The 25,232-nt window shown below is 35.6% G+C and overlaps 5 protein-coding genes across 5 annotated transcripts; 3 read left to right on the plus strand and 2 right to left on the minus strand.

Annotated features, from left to right (window-relative positions):
• Nucleotides 1–3,109: 3,109 nt before the first annotated feature.
• LOC108227991 (uncharacterized) lies at nt 3,110–5,674 on the plus strand. Its single transcript, XM_017403433.2, has one exon. The coding sequence runs from the start codon at nt 3,295–3,297 to the stop codon at nt 5,536–5,538; it is 2,244 nt and encodes a 747-aa protein (XP_017258922.1). The 5' UTR covers nt 3,110–3,294; the 3' UTR covers nt 5,539–5,674.
• A 1,978-nt stretch (nt 5,675–7,652) lies between these two features.
• LOC108226742 (uncharacterized) lies at nt 7,653–8,482 on the plus strand. Its single transcript, XM_064080175.1, has 2 exons — nt 7,653–7,826; nt 7,910–8,482. The coding sequence occupies exons 1-2, from the start codon at nt 7,653–7,655 to the stop codon at nt 8,480–8,482; spliced, it is 747 nt and encodes a 248-aa protein (XP_063936245.1).
• A 769-nt stretch (nt 8,483–9,251) lies between these two features.
• LOC108226506 (uncharacterized) lies at nt 9,252–10,525 on the plus strand. Its single transcript, XM_017401468.2, has 2 exons — nt 9,252–9,668; nt 9,743–10,525. The coding sequence occupies exons 1-2, from the start codon at nt 9,318–9,320 to the stop codon at nt 10,313–10,315; spliced, it is 924 nt and encodes a 307-aa protein (XP_017256957.1). The 5' UTR covers nt 9,252–9,317; the 3' UTR covers nt 10,316–10,525.
• Nucleotides 10,526–11,703: 1,178 nt separating this feature from the next.
• LOC108225147 (uncharacterized) lies at nt 11,704–13,081 on the minus strand. The gene is made up of 2 exons (XM_017399965.2): nt 12,466–13,081; nt 11,704–12,367 (listed from the first exon to the last, which is right to left on the minus strand). The coding sequence occupies exons 1-2, from the start codon at nt 13,015–13,017 to the stop codon at nt 11,933–11,935; spliced, it is 987 nt and encodes a 328-aa protein (XP_017255454.1). The 5' UTR covers nt 13,018–13,081; the 3' UTR covers nt 11,704–11,932.
• Nucleotides 13,082–22,813: 9,732 nt separating this feature from the next.
• On the minus strand, nt 22,814–24,766 carry LOC108225462 (uncharacterized protein At4g28440). Its single transcript, XM_017400328.2, has 2 exons — nt 24,327–24,766; nt 22,814–23,237 (listed from the first exon to the last, which is right to left on the minus strand). Exons 1-2 carry the CDS (start codon nt 24,682–24,684, stop codon nt 23,044–23,046), a joined length of 552 nt encoding a protein of 183 aa, XP_017255817.1. The 5' UTR covers nt 24,685–24,766; the 3' UTR covers nt 22,814–23,043.
• Between the last annotated feature and the right edge of the window lie 466 nt (nt 24,767–25,232).

Genomic DNA, 25,232 nt, shown 5'->3' on the forward strand with positions numbered 1-25,232 from the left:
ACTAATCTAATCTAGTGGATAAGTGCTAGTCATGTGGTCAAGGGTCCTAGAGTGATGGTCAAGTTCGTACTTTAATCATGAAGTAGTAGTGTATGTAAAGACAGATAACCCATTTACCCAAATGCTCTTTTTCGACAAGTGGTCCATTTTCGATATCATCATACCTGTTTGTATACTCTCGCCACAAAACAAAACAAGACTCGTGCTACTATAAGATTATTATTCGAATTTTAAAAAATATTAAATTTCTAAATATTGTGAAATGCGATAGATCAATTATTTTGAAGCTCGACTGGCTTTCAATAATTTATGATACACCAGGGCATTTTATAAAATCGGGCTCGCTGGTGTTTTGTGATACTCCGTCATCTCCTCAGTCTGTCTGTATCAACAAAGACGAAGAATAACGATAATTCAGATGGGTAGCAAAGCTTTGTTGAGGACCACCGGGACACACACAACAGCCCATGTGACATTATGGCTCATCTGAATAACTCTCTACCTAACCTTGCAAATACCATGGCTTGTACTTTCTTGTCAACTTATAACTACAGTAAATTACAAGAGTGCAATCATACATTCTTGCATGCACTGCATCTCGCTTCCGTCCTTGTCCTTTATTATTTCTTCTTACCTTATACACCAGATATTTTATATCGGTATTAATTCAATCCTAATTTCATAACTCGTATAGACGTATAGTTGTATATATAGTTGAGCCTAGAATCTCCGTTTTTTGTGAACGAATATAAAAGAGAGTATTAGTATCTGATCGGTACTGGACGAAGAGATGATCCAACTCGCGTTTAGCAGTGACCCTCTAGCAGAGTAGCAGTGAGTGAAGGAGCAATAATAGTGCGTACTTTGGGGCTTAATTGGCTTTAACATAAATAATGTTATCTACTGACTCTGTTGTCCTTTTCCCATGTAAATTTATAGTGCCCTGGTCAAAACCCTCATCTATTTTCCTGTCTCTCCACCTGTTTCCACCTAAATTCAATTTACCTGCTAATTAATAATGTAGGGACTCGGCACACATTTTAAAGCTCTCATAAAATATAATTAGATAAATTATTTTGAATTTTTTTTAAAATAAAATTTTACTGCCTAAACTTTTATGAAAAAAGAAAATTTTCAAAAAAAAATTGTGAAATTATATTTTATATGCGCATTAAAATACGTGTCGAGCAATGTAAAAAATAAGAGGACAAAAGAAGTTATAAAGAATATAAAATTATGTGTCAAAAATTCAAAACGTTTATATTCCGAAGAGAGTGAGAGTACATTTAATGTAGATTGTCATCAAAGTTTAAAGAAAACAAACATAAAAAAAGCCAGGTTCCCAGCGGTCTTCTATGATACCATGAAATCAAGAATTAACATGGTGAAGTGAATCACCATGTTCCAAAATTGAACTTGTAGAAACGATTTTGTTTGCAATGTGGTTAAAGTTACTCTTAACCTAAATGTAAAAGAAAGCACAATGGCCTCCATATGTAAAATATTCTATTGCTCACGCGTTCAAGGTGCGCAGCTTTCTATGTTGTGCTACTTGAACACTGCCTACATGCTACTCCTACACAAACCACGTATCTCCTATCTCTTCCAGCTGGAGCCTTGAGTTCCTTCCCCAATCTCAATCTCGATGACAGCGCGTGCCATCTTATCAAACATCAAACAACGTAGGAGTGACACCACGGACCCCGAGGCGCGTGAGAGGCAGTTGTCAATCACAGGGTTTCTCGCGAATGAGGAGGCAAAAGTGGGTAGGGTCGGGTCAATCACGTGCGTTCAATGTAACTTTTGGATTGTTCTGCTCGTACGCCCATGTGATGTGTGTGCTTTTCCTAAACTACCCCTTTAACACTGCTTGTATTCTACACTATGCACCCTGGCTATATTAACCGGCGTGTTTTAGAACACAGGAGAAATAACCTGGCAATTTTGTCTCACCGGAGATGAACATATCAGCATTTCCGCGATTCGAGTCCTCGCTAGTCAAGTGTATTCAATTCTAGCATCATATTCTACTACTCCGGCAGAAAATATAAAAAATTATATAGAACTTTTTGTTCCCAGAAAAAATGGTTCCCACTTGAGTTATTGTCGACAAATATATATAATATTATTTAATTTATTATTAATAGAAAAGGTTATCCTCAAATATCAATGTAGTTATTTGATATATTGGGGCCGTTTGGGCAAGCTTAAAAGAAGTGACTTCTTGCTTAAATTAAAGAGGTGGAGTAGAAGTGAGAAGTAAATAAGTTAATAAAGTGTTTGGAAAAGAAGCAGAAGCTGTGAGAGAGAAGCTAGCATTCTCAGCTTTTTAAAAGTGCTTCTACTTCTTTACACAAACGGGTCAAAAAAAGCAGGAGCCGGAAGTAAAAGCTACTCCTCACATACAAACAGGTTAAATCATTAGATTTAGAGTCAAATAAGTTTTAAAAATAAAGGTGGTGTTTGGCGATCGATAATAAGCCCGACTTCTGGATTTATAAGTTAAATACACTCATTTATATCGTTTCTATAAAAAGTTAAGAAGTACCTGATAAAATTTAGGATTACTAGCTTTTATTTCAATATTTCTACTTATTCCCGAAACAGTTTAATCACTTATAAGTTAAGACTTGCTTCTGATTTTTACTTTATTTTTTTATTTAAGCAAAAAATACTTATTTTAAACTCACCCAAACCGGTCAAAAAAATATTATAAATCTCAGACAAAAATAATTCGATAAATTATATGCAAAACATTTTCTTGCCCAAATATTAGGTACTCACTCTGTCCCCGTGGTTGTTTACGTTCACTGTTTGCATGCATTTTGAGGCTCCTATAAAATACAGTATCATAAATTTTTTCGAATTTCTTTTTTAATAAAAGTTTAAACATCAAACTTTTATTCAGTAAAAAAAATTAAAAAATATATTATGAAATTATTGAAAAAAAGTGCCAAAAAGTAACTTAAAGAAATGAAGGTAGGAGGGAGTACAATTTAGTGAACAGTGGGAATTTAAAACTAATTTAACCAGAATATATCCATATCCGGACATTGAAGATAGGAGGGGCAATAAAGGCAAGACAGAAAATGTGGATAGTGTGGTTTGCATAGAAACAGAGTAGCCATGAGGACGAGCAGAGTTTCATTCAACGTATCGTATATAATAATAATACTCTACTCCATTCACTCTGTAAATCTCTGCAACTTACACTACACCATTCAAGAATCTCAATAATTAAACCCTCTTTTCTTCATGGCCAAACCATTCACTTGAAACCTCCATCTCTCTTTTATGGAGTCTTCTTCTTCTGCAACTCATAGATCAGGAACCAATACAACCACAAGCGAGCTTTTTATCTGCTTCAGCTCACGCAACAACTCCATGAAAACATCCTCTAAATCAAGCATTTTGAGCCCCGGGAGGGCTCGAGACACCCCCACCTCACTCTCTACTTCTTTAAGTAGGAGGCTTAGGACTAGTGGGAGTATCAAGAATGGGCAGGCTTCGCCTATGTTTCCTACTGGGAACAAAAGAAGGGGTTCTGGGTTCGAGAACCCGGAACCCTCTTCGCCTAAAGTGACCTGCATTGGGCAGGTGAGGGTTAAGACTAAGAAGCAAGGGAAGAAGATGAGGAACTTGTCGAGAAGGCCTAGTGGGGAGATGAGTTTTAGGAAGATGGAGCATAATCAGATGCAGAGGCAGAGTAGTGTGAATAGTATTCATCATCAGCAGGAATGCTCTTCGCATAGGAATCAGAGATGGGTGCATTTGCCGCTGACGATTTGCGAGACTTTGAGAGGGTTTGGATCGGAGTTCAGCTGCTTGTTTCCTTGTAAGTCTTCTTGTTTTTCGGGAGAGAAAGTGGAGAGAGATGGGAGAGAGAGTGGGAGTTCTTGTGTGGATGTGTTTGCGAAGTGGTTGGTGGCTGTGGAGGATGAGAGGAGAGAGAGTGGTGGTGGGAAGAGGAGAGATATTGAGTTGGTTGTCGAGAATGAGGATGAGGATGAGGATGATGATGATGATGATGATGAGGATGAAGGGAAGGTTGTGAAGAGGAGACATGTGTTTGATGAAATTGAGATTAAAGATTATGATGAGGAAAGAGGGAGGGTTAGTATTTGTATTCCACCTAAGAATGCTTTGTTGCTGATGAGATGTAGATCTGATCCTGTCAAGATGGAAGCTCTGGCTAATAGGTTTTGGGAGCCTCAATTGCCTGCTGAAGATGAAGAACTAGAGGATGACAAGGGGGTGGTGAATTCGGAGAAAGTTGAAGTTGAAAATGAGGAGATGGAGGTGTTTGAAGAACGAAGAGCTTCAGTCTCGGGTAATATTTTCGATAAGGTAGAGGAATGTGAAGTTGAGCAACCAGTGGAAGAAAATGAAATTAAGCAAGAAGAACTTATCAAGTTGGAAGTTGATGAGTTAATTGGTGAGGATTTGAGTGTTTGTGAACAAGACAAGATATTAGAGGAAGATTTGCATGATAATGAAGAAGAGGATATGCAAAGTGATGGAGAGGCACAAAATGGTGAACAAGAGAAGGCACTAGAGGACTTGCAAAGTAAGGAAGATGAACAAGATATTGAACCACAAGACACTGAAGAAAACAACAAAATACTAGTTGAAGAAGTGGAAGAAAATGAGTCGAGTTTTGTGACTGCATTGGAAGTATTTGTGAATCAAGAGAGTGAACTAGTTGAGCTAGGAGAGAGCAGGGTAAGTTGTTGCGATTCGGATGATGAATTAAACGAGGAAGCCAAACATATCCGGTATATTCTGCTCGATTACAAGTCAGAAGACGAGGTTAGTAAACCCGAGCCAACGGAAAAAGAACAAGAGACTGCATTGGAAAATCATGCAATTGATGGCTCAACTGATGAGACTCAACAACAAGACCAGACTCAAAGTAGTCCAGAAGCCCAATTACAAGTTGAAGATCAACAAGAAGAGGAAGCAGTGGAGAGCAATGTTGTTGAGGTTTTAGAGAGAGGAAAAGACATGGAAGCCAAGAAAGAAGCTGAGAAAGTTCAGCAGCTCCCTGATTGCTTATTGTTAATGATGTGTGAGCCAAAGCTATCAATGGAAGTATCAAAAGAGACATGGGTTTGTAGTACAGATTTCATAAGGTGGCGTCCTCAGAAGAAGAAACCTCACGCTCCGCCGTGCTACAAGAATTCAACTAGTCATGGAAATGAAGAGCAAGTGCCTGAGAAAATAACAACCGTTGATTCAAAGTGTGGTAATCCCTTTGCTGCATTGCCTCCGCCGTACCCAGTGACGCATAATCAGGCGGCGTTACAGCCGGGGAGGGCGTCGTGTTGCTTGCCGGCGGGTGGTGTTGTTTCGATGGCTGCGATGATAGAGCAGAAGCTAGTGGATGCGGTGGCGTATGAGCCGTTTGTGCTGACGAGGTGTAAGTCTGAGCCGATGAGGACGGCGTCTAAGCTGGCTCAGGGGGCTTGTTTTTGGAAGAATAGGGCTATGGAGCCGCATAGGAGGGCCACGTATGGCGCGGCTGGGGTTGGGTGTTGAGTCGAGCCGAGTCCAGTCTAGGTGTTTTGTTTAGAGTGGGGAGATTGGTGTAGTGTTTGTTAGCGAGTGTTTTGCATGTAGTCTGTACATTTTAATTGTTTTTTCTTAAGGAAACTTGAGTGATTTTCTTATTCAATTTCTCTATTTTCTCGATGTTAATTTTTTTTTTCTTGTTTCCAAAAACAAATTCAAGTGTGAAACATTTTCAAAACATTAATGACACTTGAAAATAATATTAAAAAATGCTGATGTTAAACAATTTATAAAACCACTGCAATATATGCTGCTACAAATGTGGCAAGATACACAGGAGAAATCAAGGACTTGAATGATAAATGAGTCGGAGCTGTTTGTAAATAGAGTAAGCTCAGTACATGTAAACGGATACAGAGTAACAGAAATAGAGCTGTTATATATGCATGATATATCGTTGTACTATTATAATTCTTTTAATGATATTTATTGTTTCTAAATTAAGAAATTTTAATATTTATAATTTTTCAACATTAAATACATATTTGGGATAGAGTGGGGAAATTGGTGTAGTGTTTGTTAGCGAGTGTTTTGCATGTAGTCTGTACATTTTAATTGTTTTTTCTTGAGGAAACTTGAGTCATTTTCTTATTCAATTTCTCTCTTTTCACGATGTTAATTTTTTTTTTCTTGTTTCCAAAAACAAATTTCAAAATACGAAACATTTTCAAAACATTAATAACACTTAAATAATATTAAAATATGCCGAATTTATAAAACCACTGCAGTATATGGCTATATGCTGATAAAGAGTCGAGCTGTTTGTCAATAGAGTAAGCACAGTACATGTGAACGGATACAGAAACAAGGTAAGTATTCCACTGTCATCTATGCTCTTCTACTTTTTTCTTTTAGCGTTATATTCTGTTTTCTTTTTTTGTTTTTTAATTTTAAGTCTTAAAATATACCCCTATCTTTTGTTATACACATAGATTATATATTTAATCATTTTTTTCATATTTTTTTATTTAAACAAATATGTTTGTATTATATTTTTGATATCTTTGTTTTTATTTATATAATCCAATATATTATATATATATATATATATATTAGTTTCTATATTAAGTAATTCGAATAATTTAAATTTTAAAATTTCTAACATCAACAACATATTTGGGCTAGCTATTCGGCTCAGGCATCCGATATAAAGTTTCCTTTGGGTTTGGTTTTACGGGGCTTTGTGTGGGGGATTATTCCTCCTGTCAAATTGTACTTCAAATCCCTATTTACGAAATCTTGTTTTTTGATTCTAATTAATTTACGATACCACGCTTTTCAAAAAGAACAACAATTACTCCCGGGTCGCAAAGTGATCACAATCAAAGGTTCAAGTTCCCCCATCTGCAGACTGCAATCAATACAGCGGCACTTAGGTCCTCTCCGATTCTCAATTTTCATTAACTCCAAAATTGGGTAAGTTAAATTTTATCTTGAGATTGAAACATGGAATTTTACTCAATGAATACAATCATCTTATTTTGACGTTAATCTTTTTAGTAGTAATATGTATGTTTCACCTGACACTCATTAGTTTTCTAGATTATTTTTCGATGTTTTGATTTTCGTAACAGATTTACGCAACTTAAGGTCTTGCATGATGTTCACGTACCACCTTAACAAATAAATTAATTGCATCGTTATTTCGTGCGAGTTTGCTGCTATGCTGTATGGCAACATGAAGGAGCTCATGACCAAATTGAGTACTATGATGTGTAAATTCATTGGTGCATTCGAAACACGAAATCTCCCACTAAGAAACTTATAAAATCTATTGCCCTTGATTGTCGATTTGGTAGATAAACTGTGATGATCAGCCTTTGGCCTCAATCTTAATTCATTAATAAAATAATAAGTGTAGGAAAGATGATCTGCTGAGTAGGAGTATTTAAGCACGTTGCAGAACAGGCAACGTATACTTTTCTAAACGAGGAAATCTAAGGCCATCTTCTAACGTTATTGCTATTTGTCAAGCTGCTTTTGGTTTACCAAATAATCGCATAACAGGACCACAATTAAGATTCTGCTCTACACTGGTGAATCTTGAAACAAAATCTCTCACAGCTTGCAGGCACGTCGAAATGAGTTGGGAATGGAAGGAAGCGGACTTGGATCGAGTTCTAGTACCTATTGGCTTGTTGATGATCATCGCCTATCACGCATTTTTTATCAACAGGTATCGAAAATTTCCTTTGACGACTGTGCTGGGGTGCGACAATTATTACAGGAAAATCTGGGCAGAAAAATTTCTGCAGGTTTGAATTCAGAAAGTGGACTTTATTTTGTATTTCTAGTTGATTACACTACATTAGTTTAACTTGACTTAAAAACATTTCAGCTTGATGCCAAAGACAGAGGAACAAGTGTAAATGTGATCAGTAGCAACATCTCAGCTGCAAGCACCTTGTCTTCGGTTTCTCTTGTCCTCAGCTCACTCATTGGAGCATGGATAGGAAGCTCCAAGGAGAAAGACATCTTCGTGAGCAGTATTATTTACGGAGACACCAGCCCGAGGATTGTCTCAATTAAGTACGTCGCGCTGCTCTCTTTCTTTCTTGTTGCTTTTGCTGCTTTCATACAGACAACAAGGAACTATGCCCTTGCCACTTTTCTCATCACCATTCCAAGCTGTGATATTCCGGTGAACTATGTACAAAAGCCGATTATAAAAGCAAGTCATTCCTACACGGTGGGCATGCGTGCACTTTACACTGCAGGCACTTTGATTATGTGGATTTTCGGACCAATCCCAATGTTTGTCTCCTCAGTAAGTTTGGTGGCGATTCTTTATTATTTAGACCGGAACCTGACTCCGCCACACCAATTTCAACCATTGAACCTTACCCCTCTCTACAAGATTGGTGAAGAAGTGACCTCATCTGTAAACAGGGTGCTACATCACCGAGAATGATCAAATTTAAACCAAAACATGGGCGCAGAGCTAGCATGGAAGTGTAAACACGCTTGTAGAACCTATCATTTACCTATGGATTGTTAATTTCCATACAGTTTCTAAACAAGTAAGCATATAGAGCCAAATGTTCTTGAAGACTTTCTTCTCACATAGAATCCTTAAATGCAAATATCAGCAATCCTTGTAACAGAATGTAGCTTCATGTTTGTTATAAATAAGTATTCCACTGGGTAAATTCAAACTGCCGGTTTCCTAATCCTCCATGTGTGATTAACACTTGTGGCCTAAACCGCATGAGCTCTGCAGAATCATGCCTTCCATTTTGTTGAGTCACTTGCACAGTTTTCGCAGCCATGATATTACTAGGTAGAGATGGTGCTTTAACCAACTTAGGAGCTACAAGCTATTTGCATTTTCAATCGATGCTGTCGATGAAGCATTTGGATTACAGATCAAGGACTGTTCTTGATCAATTTCCGTGACAGATTTACGCAACTTATAAAGTCTTGCATGATGTTCACGTACACCTTAACAAAGTCTTGCATGATGTTCACGTAATACCTTAACAAAATAAATGAATCACATTCTTATTTCGTGTTAGTTTGCTGCTATGCTGTATGGTAACATGAAGAAGCTCATGACCAAATTGAGTAATGTAAATTTAAATGTGCATTCGAAACTTGAAATCTCCCACAAAGAAACTTGTGGAAATTGGCTAAGAAACTTGTGGAAATTGGCTAAAGAAACTTGTGGAAATTGCCGAAGCCATTCCCACTTGTGTTGTGCCCACCCAAACCTAAAAAATTGATTGCCTTGATCATAAATTTGGTAGATGAACTGTGCACTCAATCACCTTCGAACGTTATTGCTATTTGTCAAGCTGCTTTTGGTTTACCAAATAATGGCATATTTGGGACCGTGCACAATTAAGATTTTGCTCGACTATAACCACACTGCTGAATACTCAATACTCAATACTGAATCTCTCGCAGCTTGCAGCCAATTCGAAATGAGTTGGAAATGGAAGGAAGCGGACTTGGATCGAGTTCTAGTACCTATTGGCTTGTTTCTCATCATCGCCTATCATGCATTTTTTATCTACAGGTATCGAAAATTTCCTCTGACGACAGTGCTGGGGCGCGACAATTATTACAGAAAAATCTGGACTGAAAAATGTCTGCAGGTTAGAATTTAGAAAGTAGACTATATTTTGTATTTCTAGTTCATAAGTTTAACTTGATTTCCTTAACATTTCAGCTTAATGCGCAAGACAGAGGAACAAGTGTAAGTGTGATTGGTAGCAACATCTCAGATGCAAGCGCTCTGTCTTCGGTTTCTCTTGTCCTGAGCTCGCTGATTGGAGCATGGATAGGAAGCTCCAAGGAGGAAGACATCTTTGTGAGCAGCATTATTTACGGAGACACCAGCACGAGGATTGTCTCAGTTAAGTATGTCGCGCTGCTCTCATTCTTTCTTGTTGCTTTTGCTGCTTTCATGCAGACAACAAGGAACTATGCCCTTGCCACTTTTCTTATTACCATTCCAAGCTGTGATATTCCAGTGAACTATGTACAAAAGCCAATTTTAAGAGCAAGTCATTGCTATACAGTGGGCATGCGTTCACTTTACACTGCAGGCACTTTAATTTTGTGGATTTTTGGACCAATCCCAATGTTTGTCTCCTCGGTGAGTTTGGTGGCAGTTCTGTATTATTTAGACCGGAACCTGACTCCGCCACACCAATTTCAACCATTGAACCTTACCCCTCTCTACAAGACTGGTGAAGAACTGGCCTCATCTGCAAACAGGGTTCCACATCACCAAGAATGATCAAATCTAGACCAAAACAACTAGATTGTAGAATCTGTCATTTACCTTTAGATTGTTAATTTCCACACAGTTTCTAAACAAGTAAGCATACAGAGCCAAATGTTCTTGAAGACTTTGTTCTCACATAGAATCCTTGTATGCAAATATCAGCAATCCTTGTAACGGTATGTACCTTCATGTTTGTTATAAATAAATATTCCACTGGGTAAATTCAAACTGCAGGTTTCCTAATCCTCTGTCGGTGATTAACACTTGAGCCAGGGATCTAAATTGTCCAAAGTGAATATGAATTATATTTGAGAAGCTAATATGTACTTCAGATAACTGTTCAAGAGGGTTTCAGACTTTCAGTAGTATGATAAACTCTGAATAACCGCGTTTTAACCGCGCGTAATTTGCTTCACCATGTTCTTATGGATTTTGATCGACTCTATTTGTTAAAAAAGGTTGATAATTTGCCTCGCTTTACATTATCCTTGCTGCATGCTCCCCTAGATAACCCTGTTATGTTACACATGGTCTGAAGATTTGAGAGAAAATAAGCCATTTTTACACATAGTCTTCAGAATTGACAGAAAATGAAGCAATGAAGATAACTTACCATTAGAATTTCATAAGATTGTTGGATGCTCTTATAATAAAAATTAGTGGTTTTACGGTATTTAAAAATTGTTTTTGTGCTCTCCCTGAAGAAAAATTCTGCATTTTTTCACATGCAGAACTTATGTGATGGTTTAAACTGATTTTCCCAAGTTGTGATAGTTTGGCTTTCTAATTTGTGATTTTCTCTCAACACCTGTCAGTTATTCGTCGCAGATTCAGCGTACTTACCATCTTCTTTGTCAATTTTACAAATTTCCTGTGGTATAAACTTGTTATGGAGCCTAAATTTTGACTTGCCTTTTGAGTTACCACTATTTTGGCCTGGTTTTGTCAGTTAGCTCACAGGTTGCACTGGGAATATAGAAAAGTCGAATCTTTGTAGCACTGTTTTCTAATTCATTGATCCTTGCAAACTCTAGGCCTAAGCCAACCCCCCCAACTGCTTGTTAGTTGTGAACATGAGTTTGCATGTTCCTATGCAGCTGTTGCTGTAGTATTATTATACTAGGCTGGCATGACAATTTATGAATCTCACTATTTATTCTCTAAAAAAACTATTCCATGTTGTCTTTCCTTTGTAAATGATTGCACACAACTCAAGCCAACCAAGACAAAGAAATTTTATAGTGCAAGTAATGGCTACACTTGTTTGCACTCCTGGTACATCCTTTTTTTGGTATGTAGTGTTCTTAATTCACTATTATAGTGACAAAAGCCATGTGCATGTGTCCATTCTTTTACAAACACAGATATAGAGACTTGTTCATACATTACATCAATTAGGCTGAAGAATGAAGATCAACATGTTAATTAACAAGGTTGTTATGAGTTAATCCTCTACAGAAGCACACGATACAACAAAACTTAAATACAGATTATAAACGTAAATGGAATATGACAGATATTAATTAAACAAGTGCAGAAGATTAATTAGTAGCTAGCTCCCCCATTTTATTCTTGGTTTCTTGAATATTGATAGGAACATATATTGAATTTTGGGTTATGGTTAATTAGTTATAGAACTCCAGGGGCACGCGCATTGGAAGCCACAGCTCGAGCCCAGAACTTGAGCTGTGCCTTCATATCCTGTGATGACCTCTTGTCATTTTCTGCAGCTGCAGCAGCCCATTTCGGAATTGATGTGGTTGAACGCATCAGAGGCCTTGCTGATGGATCAGACATGGCATATGGCCTCCTGAATTTTTTGTCCTCCAGTTGATCACCCTGACTTTTCTCTTGCAGCCCTGCAACTTTATTTCTTGGAACTTCATTTTCCAAACTCTGTTTTTCGAATTGTGAACTCAAGGCCTTGAGCCTTTCCACTTCTTTCTTCTGGATTTCACTAGGTAGTTTTCCTTTATTTGATAGTTTGATTTGGTTTTGATTTCCCATCTCCTTGTTTCCATCCACCACTATTTTCTTTCTGGGACGCCTTGCGATGCTAGAGCTCTGTGCATAAATCCAAATGATTTTAAATCCTGATCAAGAAATAACAATGTAATAGTTTTGAACATTATCAGAACTTGCACAATATTGGTTATGTTTACCTTTGGTGTTTGTCTTGGAGGCAAGAAGGTGTCTGAGGATTTGAGAGAAGCTTGCCTAATCAATCTACCCAATCTGAACTCACTCTCTTGATCTTCTTCTTCTTCATCATCCTCTGATCTTCCAACACAAGGTGGTGACAGAGATGTAGCTCTAAGCAAAGTATTCCGCGGAGGAGGTACCACTGCCTGTGGCCTAAACCTGATCTCTGCAGAATCATGCTTTCCAATTTGTTGAGCCACTTGCACTGTTTTCACAGCCATGAAGCTAGGCAGAGATGGTGCTCTTACCAACTTAGGAGCTACAACCTTAGTATTTTCATTTTCAATCAATGCTGTGGAAGAAGCATTTGCAATACTGATCAAGGACTGTTCTTGATCAGTAGGCCTGGCATTAAAATTTGTGGAAGGACAGGGATCAGAATTGCACCTTGACATCTTTGGTTTACTACAAGTTAGCAAGTTTTCAAAGAACCAACATTCTTCTAAAAGGCTTCCGGGCTCAACTTCTTGTTGATAACTTGTAGTGGAAGAGGACCCATTAAGGAGGTCCATAAGAAAAGGAAGAAATTAGTTGGAGAGTTGCATGGGATTCTTGGGGGTTTCTTCACTTGTTTTTAATTTATATTTGCATGTTTGTCCACAAATGGAGCTGTCAAAACTGAGTTGACAGGAGAGCCCATGTGAGCTGATTCAACATGTTGTTCTTCAAGATTGCCAACTTATTTAAAACTTCACTCCCCTCCACTTATAACTAACCTATTATTCCCCGTACCTATTTTAATCCTTTTTTCTTTAATTTTCCTGCTAAGAAACTATCTGAGTTTCATAATAGAAATTTTGAGTATTTGCAAATCACTAATTTTTTGATAAGAGGACACGATGTCTCGAGAGACTGAGCTCTGATACCAAGTTCGGATATTATATTGAGTGTCCAATTCTTACAATATCTAAAGGTATTGAGATGATAATTCATCATGATTATATTATATTTTAACAGCTAATAAGTGACTAATTTAAGATTTTAGTTTAATGAGAATCTCCTAATAAGCTGGACTAAGCAAATACGAAATAAAACAAGTAGTTTGAGAAAGAAAGCAAGTATAATGCGGAGAGAGGGAGTTTGGATAAGTTGCTAGTGTAGATAGAGTAGTAACTTTAGCAGAGAGCATTAAATTTGAAGAGTAGAAAGGAGTACATAGAAAGCTAGATACTGTTGGCTGAGGATTGGATAGAATATGATTGGAATTGGTCTTGCCAGCAGATTACAAACTGCGCGCATGTGATTATCCCTCTTTTAATGGCCTGTGTTTGTTTGCACATTCATCATAATCTAATAATGCCTGGTTTTAATAGTAAATCAATTATAAATATTGTTTTTATTATTATTATTGTGTATGAATCATGTTGACAGCTAGTTTTTAACTATTTGGACAAAAACAAAACGAGTAGTAGTCGATTACAATTTGGTTGTTTTAACTTACATGCATGTTGCCTTCAGTCCCCTGTCTGTATTATTTCGATGATTGAAATTTCATTTTTACATTAGAACCTATATCATGTGATTTTTTGGACTAATCTGTGATGATTTGTTGATTCTAAAAATTTTACCGACAGGAAGTGCAAAAATATTGCCTGGTTTTCTAAATATCTTTGTTGATTTTTTAACATTTCATGTTGATTATCTTCAAAAAAAAAAAATTCCATGTTGATTAGATAAGGATATTTAGTTGTTTTACCAACTTGTGAGGGTAGGGATCATATTGGTCATATAATTTAATTAAATAAAAACAACCCGACATATAGAAAGAAGCAATTTTCTTACGAGATCGTGGAACAGCATAGTTTGAAATTTTGAATTGGGTAGATATCAAGTCGAGTTAAATTTACTTTGACGGTTATGCTCAAATTGAGTCGGGTTCATCTTTCAAATTTGAGCCAGATTCAGTACCAAGAAAATGGTCTCAGTCTACAGTGAGAGTAGAACAGTTTCAATACCGTTTAGTAATTAAATTCACAATATTAAAGAAAAAACAGTATTTACTATCATCTTACATTATATCGAAATTGTTTTTTCTATCATATTTATCCAAATTATAACGATATCGAATAGTTAATTTGCTCAAAATACATCACTATACTCGTGCCAAGAGGAACTAATAATGTATCATACTCCCTCCGTCCCCTGGAGTAGTATACATTGGGGGATGGGGACGCGGCACGGACTTTAATGCTCCTGCAAAATGTAGTTGTGCAATCTATTTTTAAAATTTTTCTTTTTTGAATTAAAGTTTGGATGTTATATTTTTATACAGAAAAAGAAAATCGCAAAAATAAGTTACAGAACTATATTTTATAAGAGCATTGAAATGCGTGTCGAGCAGTTAAAAAGAAACGTATACAATTAAATGGGACAGAGGGAGTATTAAATAATGTTAATTTAATTATTAAAGAAGTTGACTCAAGAGGAACTGATAAACATGATACACAAAGAGAGAATTGCATACATTTTCTGACAGTAAATATATTGAGGTAACCCTTATTTGTGTTGAATTTAGCAAATCAGGTTGGGCCGCAAGATGTTAGTTTTTCAGCCCAACTATTTTTGATGGCCTCTCTCCTGGCCTGACCTTAAGAAACTGGCTTGCACTGCGGGGCGCGGGCAACTCTGCTATTCAACTATTTTAAAATTTGATGCAAACAATCGTTAATTATTTGGAATACTAGTGTGATATATTAAAATAATTTAATAATTATTAAATTTATTATATTAATATCAACAAATTAATTATCATACATTACAAGTTAAAACAGTAAAAAGTCGTATAAAATTCAAGTCGTATAAAATATTTGTCGAATCTCCATAGGTATAATAAATCTGTCTTAAAATCACACATCATTTATTACCATATTAAACTGATAATTTTTATTTATAATAATTTAAATATTAATAATATATTATTTTTAAATGATAACCAATCAATTTAGCCAACAATTATAACCAACTAATTGGACATGCTCTTGATGTCATATTTCTCTAATTCCTCTTATCAGTTTCAATCGCAGATGAAAATAAATTAGAAGTCTTAGAGAGAGTGATTGACAAGTCCGGAGACGCGACCATGTACCGACTTGACACCCCACTAAATTGTAGAAGTAGCAATTCTTGGTTGGTGATGAGATTTCCCGAGCGGCTCCACTGTCTTGTCCATTCTTCATTTTCCTTGAATGCTCATCGCAGACCCTACTCCTCCCTCCTTTGTCGATGTCCAAATTTTACTAGCAATAGCAATATTACCTGCCAAATCAGCACATGTTTAAGTCGTTCATGTCAGTGATCAAGAGCAGCCCCAACAAACAATTTGAAGTACATGGTGCAAAATGATACAATTGGTTCTATTACTCGGCGAGTGACTCGAGTGATTTCCTTACTTTAAAAGGCAAAAAAAAAATTAGTTAACTTTAACTCGTCCAAGTCATAATCGCTAATCGACTTCAAATATAGTTATTTTTTAAAAAAAAGTCTCGAAAGATAATGCAACAGTTGTTTCGGAAACATAGCTTGTGGAAGGGTACTGTAATCTAAAGACTTTGAAACATTCAATGGAGTTACAGTCCAGCTCATCTTCGTCAAGTTGGTTAGGATGTTGCATCTACATAAACATAAATGCTAGCTCCAGAGCTGGTAAGTTAACTAGGAGTACAAATTGACAATTTAATAATTATTTGATTTAATATTCTAAATTACATAAATGTCTCCAGTGTTAAAAGGTCAAAAGATACATGTATTTTGAGACAAGTCATGTAAAATGAAACAGAGACGGTATTAAAATATAGAGCATTTGACCGTTCCGGAAGATTAACAGCAATCACATTATTCACACACTTGATATATACAGACATGGCGACTGAGACCCAGATTGCGGGAACTGTTGGAGAACTTGCCACAAGATTACAAGAATGTGCACATATACAGATAAATCATCTACGACAACAAAAGTTGAATAAATTAATAATAAATACAATTGATGCAGAGCCGAGCGCAGCTCAATTCCAGTATATAAACCAAGCACATGCAACAGTACGTACGTCGCTACGCACTTGAATTAAATTAAATTCGATCCATTTCCGCCGATCAAACAAGCATAAAATTCCTCCACTCGCAAGGCCTGATCATGCATCCACGAACAATTCACTTGTTCCTCACGCAAACTCGAGCTCCTTAATTCATCACAATTACTCGAGATTGAAGACACCGAAGCAAGAGGAGGCTGTGGCTGAAACATTTGCACTTGTTGTTTGATCGAAATTTCGGTTTTTAGCCTTTGAAGCTCGATTCGGAGGCGTTGAGCTTCCTTCTCTAGCTGCTTTTTTTGAGTTAACTCGGCCTCGAGCCGCATGTGAAGCGCGGTGTAGTCAAGCTCTAGGCTCTGATTCTTCCAGCGTGCGCGCTTGTTCTGGTACCAAATGGCTATTTGTCTCGGGGGGATGTCTAGTTCATGCGCGAGCTGGAGTTTTCGGTCCGGTTCGAGCCGGTTGTTTCCGTTGAAACTTGCCTCAAGAAGCCTTACCTGCTCTTGGGTAAGCCTCTTCTTCTTGTTTCTAGAGGTGCAGTGCTTTCGGTTTTCGGAGTTCTTGAAAATATTCTTCATCATATATATTTAGCTTTAGAAATTTATGTAACACAGACGTGTTACACTACTAGAAAAACGGTTAAATTTGACGAGAACATGAGATGGGGATGAGTTGAGGGGAAATGAGGCTGGCACTGGTGTTTTATAGAGATGGAAATATGGGGGTTGAATTGATCCTATTTTGCCTTATTTGTGTGATTTGTTTGATAGAAATATTGAGGCTATTGTAGAAAGAGACAATGGCGGGGTAGTAGCTGACTTGCATGGGCTGGTTTCACGTGATTGGACCTACAAATTCAATTTTATACGACTATAGAATTATTATATTGTATTTTTAGTTTTTTATTAATTTAGAGGGAACATAAAAATCTTGTTAGAAGCTTATCTCTAAATGAGTGCTTATGATTATATTAAGCTTCAACAAAGTCGTCTTCCAATAGTTCCACTTGAAAAACCTTGGAGTTGATACTATTCTTCTGCAGAAATATTATTATTAATTTTAATTTTTCAGATTTAAGTTCAATCTGTAAGTATTTTCGAAAGAATAAGAGAAAATATTGTGTCATATTAAAAAAGAAGTAATTTATTTTTTGGAAATATGATATAGTTAGCAAAATAGATACAATGCCAAAGCAGATAATTCCACAAAAATTAGATCAAGAATGTGGACATTTTAATTGTAATTAGTTGCTCTATTTAATGAGATATGATTAGGCACCAACTAATTACTCCTTGAGTGTGGAGGACACTATCAGATGATTAAATTGATAGTAAATTAAACCACCCTTATATTAATGTTTGTTATAATATCATAGTCGATTATTCGACTTAAATATATGAGGTAGAAAAATTCGAGGACCTATATTAATATCCCCTAATTAGGAACTCCAAAGTGTTATAAAAGATTTATTGTTAAAAAAAAATTATCGTAATACAAACACTCTCACGACGATTAATCAAATTGTGCATTTTTCCTGAGAATGGCCCAGTGGCCAGTACACAAGAGTTCAACTAAAAAAAAATTAATTTGAATTACATCCCCCAGGCCCCAGTATATAGCTGAAATTAAGAGTGATTATAATCTGCGTGCAGCCAATATTAATTAGTTAATATTTCACTGTTGACCCGAATTAATTAGTTAAGGCCCCTCGAACCGGCATCATACTTCCCTCTGTCCTTTTGATGGCTACTTGTTGCCCCCCACCGTTTTCATTATTGATCTCTTCGTTCATTGTATCTTCTTTTTTATGTCCAAAGTACTTAACGTGATCAAAAGAAAAGTTATATAGCTGAGTTGGTGGTGTTTGGCTCAGTTTAAAATAAATATTTTTGGATTTTTTTTTGAAATTTTTACGTTGTCGGGATGAAGTAGAATTGCTTATTTTGGATTTTTTAAGCCGGAAGTCATAAATGTTAGTTTTTTTGGGAGTTTTTTAGTGATTTGTATTTTACTATATAGTTTTTAAAATTTTAACATGTAATAAATTTTTTTTAATAAATCTTTTTTTATTTTAATGATTGAACATTTTAATTTATAAATTTAAATTATCAAACATTTAATTGACTTATAAGTAAAAGTTATCCAAACTTTTAATAATTTATGAATGAAATTCACTTATCATTTATGATTCATTTTTTATTTCAAGTAATAAATATTTTTTAGAAATAAGCTAAATGGCCCTATATATACACACATGTCGATGCTCGATCCATATAACCGGAAAAAGATATCGAGAATTGACATGACACCCCACTCCCCATTCTTCATCAAAATGCATAAGATACTGTAGATGTGAAGTGACCAAGTGAGTGTGACTCTCAAATAGAGCTGTAATTCGAGTCGGGCGGCTCGCGAGCTCGCCCGGCTCGAACTCGTTTAAGTGGGCTCGGCTCGACTCGACTCGTTAAACGAGCCGAGTTCGGGCAAAGGGTTCGGCTCGTTTAATTAAACGAGCCGGCTCGACTCGACTCGTGAAATTAAACGAGCCGAGTTCGGGTAGAAGTTTGGGCTCGATTAAGTGTAAAATTATACGAGCTGGCTCGCTCGACTCGTTAAAACCGGCTCGTTTAGCTAAACGAGCTGGCTCGACTCGACTCGTGAAATTAACCGAGTCGAGTTCGGGCAAAGATGTAGGCTCGATTAGTTACTCGAGCCGGCTCGGCTCGACTCGATTAAACTTGGCTCGAATTAGGCTCGGCTCGAAACTCGCCCGGCTCGACTCGAATTACAGCCCTACTCTCAAAACTTTTATGTGTTAAATTGTTGTGCAGTTGTGCTATATATTTTTAATTAAAACTTTCAATTAATCGACTAATTTTTTTTTTATGTTTATAGAAGAGAGTATTTCTACTTATCCCTTATATAAAAGTATAAAATCATGGATGCATCATGCATTTTCGATGAACTCGAACGCATTCGATCACTGACTCTGTCAGAGCAACTGCATACAAAAAAGATTTAAAAGTTGACACCCGGTTGATATATGAGTTTCGGGCCAAGTTTGAACTTGTTCACGGACAATTATGAACAGTATTATGGAAGATGGTTGAGTACAATAAAGTTGTATTTAATTTTAAAATATCAGGGGAATGTATTGTTTTTAATTATTAGTATTAGATTATAACCCGTCCAGAATTACAAGATTATTAAAAATCATTTTTACGGTTTCAGTTTTTCTAATTTGATTGCTATGATTCAAGCCGAATCCGAGAGTTGACATATTAGTTTTCACACTCATGCTCTCGAGTTTTAAAGTGGAAGAAAATAAGTTAAATTAACGGCAGATTTGGACGGAATAGTGACTTGGGTTACAACTTGCACCGGAATGTTAAGTGCATGGTGTATATTGCCACGTTTTAAAATTCAAGTACTAAACTGCGTTTGGAGCAAACCTAAGAGTTACAAAGTGTAATTAACCCAAAAATCAAACCATCAAACAAATGAAGTGTGATTACAAAGTGTAAGCTGTGTTAACAAATTAAAGTCAAATCAAGCATTCCAATTCCAATTTTATTGAGTTAATTATCAAACTCATCACTCAAGTCTATAAAGGATATCAATTTCATTACTCATCTACACGGGGTCTCACTTGACTCACCAAACTGACTTAGTGGTATCAAAAACATCACTGCCGTTAACTGATAGAATATATTTTTGTATATATTCTATATGATTTTATTCCCATATTTAATTATATTTTGCACTGATTTGGATATTTATTTAATATATGTTCATGTTTTATTGTAGGGAATAAAGAATTCCAAGTTGAGAAGGATTTGAAGATAAATTAGCTATTTTGGAGTTAAATTCTAAGGAAATTCGGATTTATTGGGTTTTACCCGATTTCTACACTGTTTGGGCCATATCTTGAGTTCCGGATGTCGGAATTGGACGTTCTTACAGCCCACGCGAAACCCTTGATATTTCCTTTAATTTAGAAGTGGCCCAGCAAGAAAAGTCCGACTGGAAAAGCCCGAAAACTGGACAGAACAGAAAGCTACGAATTTTGAGACTAAATCCTACTTGGTTTTGGAGTTTTATTTATATATTAGTTTTAAATATTAAAAGATATATAATATTAGAGATAGTATTAGTTTTTATCATTGTACAATATTAGAGTAGGTTAGGGTTAGAGAGAAACTTAGAGGAAAGGCCATGACTCTTTTTTGGATGACAACAATGAAGGTTAATAAAGGTTTTCTTCTATAGTTTTCTTTTCTTTACTTGTTAGTTTAATTATGTCTTTTAATTATTCTAGTTGTTTAATTAGTATCGAGTAGTGTGTTCTAGGGTTTAAGGGGAAGCCATGTTTGCGCTATGATCTTGGCATGATTTAACAGTGATTTGATTGATTGGTTAATTCTAATTGATATGTTTTAATATTGATTTGTGTAATCGGCCGATATCATGAATTGATTCTTTGCGAATAGGAGTATAATCGAGAGATATACTACTAGAGGCACACATACAATTAGCATTGAATTTGAGTGCGAGAGCATCATTGGATTTCTGAGAGCGTTATTACTCGAGAGAGATTAACTTTGCTTTAATTACCTGATTAATTGAATTACTAAAAGTGATTATATGTGTAATCATGTTTCAAGAGTGTTGATACTTGAGAGAGATTAACAAACTCTTGTTATTTGACCAATTTAATTGCTTTAGCTTAGAGCCAGTCATTGTGTAAGCATGGTGCACTCGATTGCCCTGGACTTTTAATATATTATTTTAGTGTCTTTTTAATTAGTGTTAGTTTAGTTAGTTAAAATATTTCTTTCAATCATCGTTTGATTTGGAAACAATTGAGTATAACTGAATAAATATTGATAGCATCTGTCTCCTTGAGGATACGACCCGCATTTGCCAGTCTACACTACAATAGACACCGTGCGCTTGCGGTTAGTTATAAAATAACACATCATTAACTTAGCTAACGAAATCATACACGGAGTGCAGGGAGTACAAATGGCAAAAAATTGCTGATGGAGCAACAAAAAGAAGAATAGATGACAAATGGCTAGTTAATTGTAATTTTTGAGGATATTTATACCAAACAAAGTCCTGAAAAAAAATCTGTATTTTTTTTTTCCAAAACTAACATATTTATCTTAACTATGTATTTGGAAATAAATGAGAAGAATGCAGTGAAGTATTGAAATATTTTTTTAATAAAAACAAATTTTGCCTTTTAAATGTTTATGATTCCTTTTATAATCCAAAACAAATATTAACTACCAATTTTAATTGTAGAAACATATAAATCTCACTGTTACAAAATTATTTTTTATCTAATAAATTTTCTTAAAAAACACACTAAATAAAAATAATATTATGCACAATATGATAAATAATTAACATTTATTTTTTCAAGTATTGAAATATTTTGTTGCATTCCTCTCATTTTTTTTCCAAATACATAGTTAAGATAAATATATTAGTTTTGAGGAAAAAAAATACAAATATTCTTTCATGTTTTTGTTTGGTACAAACATCCCAAAAAAAAAAAATTAACCAACTAGCCATTTGGTATCTATTCTGCTAGTTGTCCGCCTGTCAGCCATTTTTTTGACAGGCCATTTTTTTTCCATTTGTACTACCCAGCTGTCACTCCGTCTATGATTCCGTTATCTAAATTAACCGGAGTGATGTTTTTGATACCACCAAATCAGTTTAGTGATCCAAGTGAGATGAAGTTGATATCTTTTGTCGACTTGAGTGATGAGTTTAATAATTAACCCCAATTCTATTCGACAAGAAAAAAAAAAGCTTAAAAAAACAAAAAAAAAAATCTAATATTCTGTGTTTAAAGAACAAAATGGAGGATTTATCATTTGGGTTATAGCAATGTGGAGTAATATGAGTAGACCTTCTCTTCTTAGTTAAGTGTTCAAGACTCTGGAAATATGAATCTGTTACAGGATTATTTACATGGGGAAAAATGAATCTGTGATAGGATTATGCAGGCGTTTGGTTTCCATTTCCATCATCAATCATATTGAAGCAAACACGGATCACCCAGTATACCCAAACGTCAAAACCAACTAGACAGATAAGCACCACAAGAATGGCATATATCAAGAAGGATTCTTCATTTTAGTATAGAAGAAAGGGCATTTAATTAAGAAGAAAAAGGCCAAACTAAAACTCCGATGAGAAATAGGAGCTCCCAACAGTATTGCTGCAAAATCGTCTAGCTATAACTTAAGACAGGGCAATATACTTCAGATCACCAGATTTACTTCGATTAAAATATATAATCCCAAATATATGTAAAATCCATAAGGGCAAAATGCAAATTTTAAATATAATATGCAAAAACACAAGTCATAGCTTCAACTTAATATTTCTATGTTGTTACCAGTACCACTGCTCAGTTCATTTCAACTAGTAGAGCGACAGACATCAGCCAGCTTCATTTCTCAACCTTCTTAACCCTGGTGCAAGTATTCAGTTGGGATTAACAACATCCACCAGCTCATACTCGATCGAAGAAAGGTTATTGTCCGTCTTGACTTTAAACTTAACAGGTTCGGTGACCTCTAAGCGACCCCATTTGTCAACTGCGAGCCTCATGTTTCCTTTATACATGTCAATCTTTGCATTCCTTATGATTACACTCGTACCAGGCTTCATCACATCAACTGCGCGCAATATTTTCAGCCAACATTTAGAAACGGAAAATATAAATAAACTTTAGCTCAGTGGAAAGGAAACGTATTTTTACTTTTATTCACACAATACAAACAAAATAGAGAAGAGAACTAGACCACTCCCCCACAAGATGCCTCTAATATTACAAACAACATAGATAGTTAAAATATCATTCCAATTACTCTGTTCCACAAATTCAAGACATCGCAAAAAGAAAAGGTTATGCAAAATCAAGAGCCTAACATCAATGCCAATGGACTTGTGTATACTATTTAGATCTACCCAACAACGCCACGCCAAATATACACGAGTCAGTAGATCATAGATGTATTAACAATATAAATATAGCCAAAGCATAGCACTATCAGTTTCAGCTATTCTGTCAACTGTGACCCATTAAGCTGCTCTAGTTCATCGCTTCAAATAAGCAAATAGCAACATACAACAGGGGTGAAATTAATCACCTTAACAAAGCCTCTTCAAACAAAAACTTGGTACAGAGTTTATGTATAAAAGGCATCAATCTGAATGCATGAACATTCCGTTGGTCCTTTCTAAAATAAGGGTTTAAGAACCCCCAACTCCGAGAAACAGATAATTAAACGTATAACTGCAGAATGGGCAACAGATCATTCAAGCAAAAATAAACTGTTATAAAACACTATCCACATTCACCAGCACCATCTAATTGAATTATGTAATTGAAGACTTTTAAACAGATAACTCACACAAAGATTTAAAACAATCACTCTTTTTAAGTGAAATCACTGAGTGATCAACACAACTTGAAAGGTTTTTGATGTTTTACCAAACATTTTCAAACCTTGTTTGACCGCCAAGTGTCAAGCATACAAACCCGCACATAAGCACACACATTGCAAACAATTAAAACCCCAAAAAACTCATTTTTAGGGTTTAAAATGTAGGAACACAAAACCCCATTACATGATTAAAAAGATGCCCAATGTCGATCGAAACCCAAAAAATAAAACAAGCAACAAAAATCATCTTTTATACAAATCCAAACAACAGAACATACAAACATAAATAAATAAATAACGAATAATGTGTATACATACCTTGATCGTTACGAGCAGTAAAAAGGATAGAAGCAGTTTCATCACCAACAAGACACTCAGACACACGAGTCTTCCTCAGAGAAGGAATCTTAGATTGACCCTTCTTCAACACTTCTTCACTACTCACAACCTTAACCACAACGTTATGCCCCTGAGTCCCCGGTTTCAAAGCATCCACCTTCACAAAAACCGCCTTCCTCAGAGCCGGTCTGCTTGTTGCCATTTGTGGTCTCTTTTTTTTTTTCTTTCTCTGTAATAAAATGTGGGTGTGAAATGTTTGATGAGGGTATATAAGGGGTGTCAGAACGACTCTTCGTAATCTCGTCCTTGGATTTATTCCGTTGATCTGCCCCGTCATAAATTTACCGCTTTTGGGAGGTTTTGATCACGTCATCCTTCCTGCACAGCTACCATATTCCTCCAAATTTACAACTACTTTTTTTGAATTTTGAATTTCAACCTGCAACTTTTTTATGATTTTTGTGTAATTCAATTTAAAATTTGATTATTGACTATTATTTGGATTAGTTTGCAAATTTTTACACAATCCCTTTTATATGCGATATAATGTAGATTAAAAGGATGAGTACTACTTTAATTACCGAACTTTAATTAAAATATTTATAAAATTCATTATTTTCTTGAAACCACACGCGTATATATTATTTTAGCATGATAATTTATGTATTCCCTCCGTCCAAAAAGACCGAGCTTATTTGACTTTTAAGGTAGTGAAAAAAAGTAAATTTAGTTGAAATTGGATAAAGTGATGGGACCTACTAAAATTTAATACTAATAGATTTGAGATAGTGCAGGAAAGTAGCGGGTGTAATAGTGTTTATTTAATATTAAAAAAGAATATAAAATAGAGAAGTAGTGAGTGTAATAGTGAGAAGTGGTGTTAAA

Source organism: Daucus carota, chromosome 6 (genome assembly GCF_001625215.2).
Source record: "Daucus carota subsp. sativus chromosome 6, DH1 v3.0, whole genome shotgun sequence".
Taxonomy (NCBI): Eukaryota; Viridiplantae; Streptophyta; class Magnoliopsida; order Apiales; family Apiaceae; genus Daucus; species Daucus carota.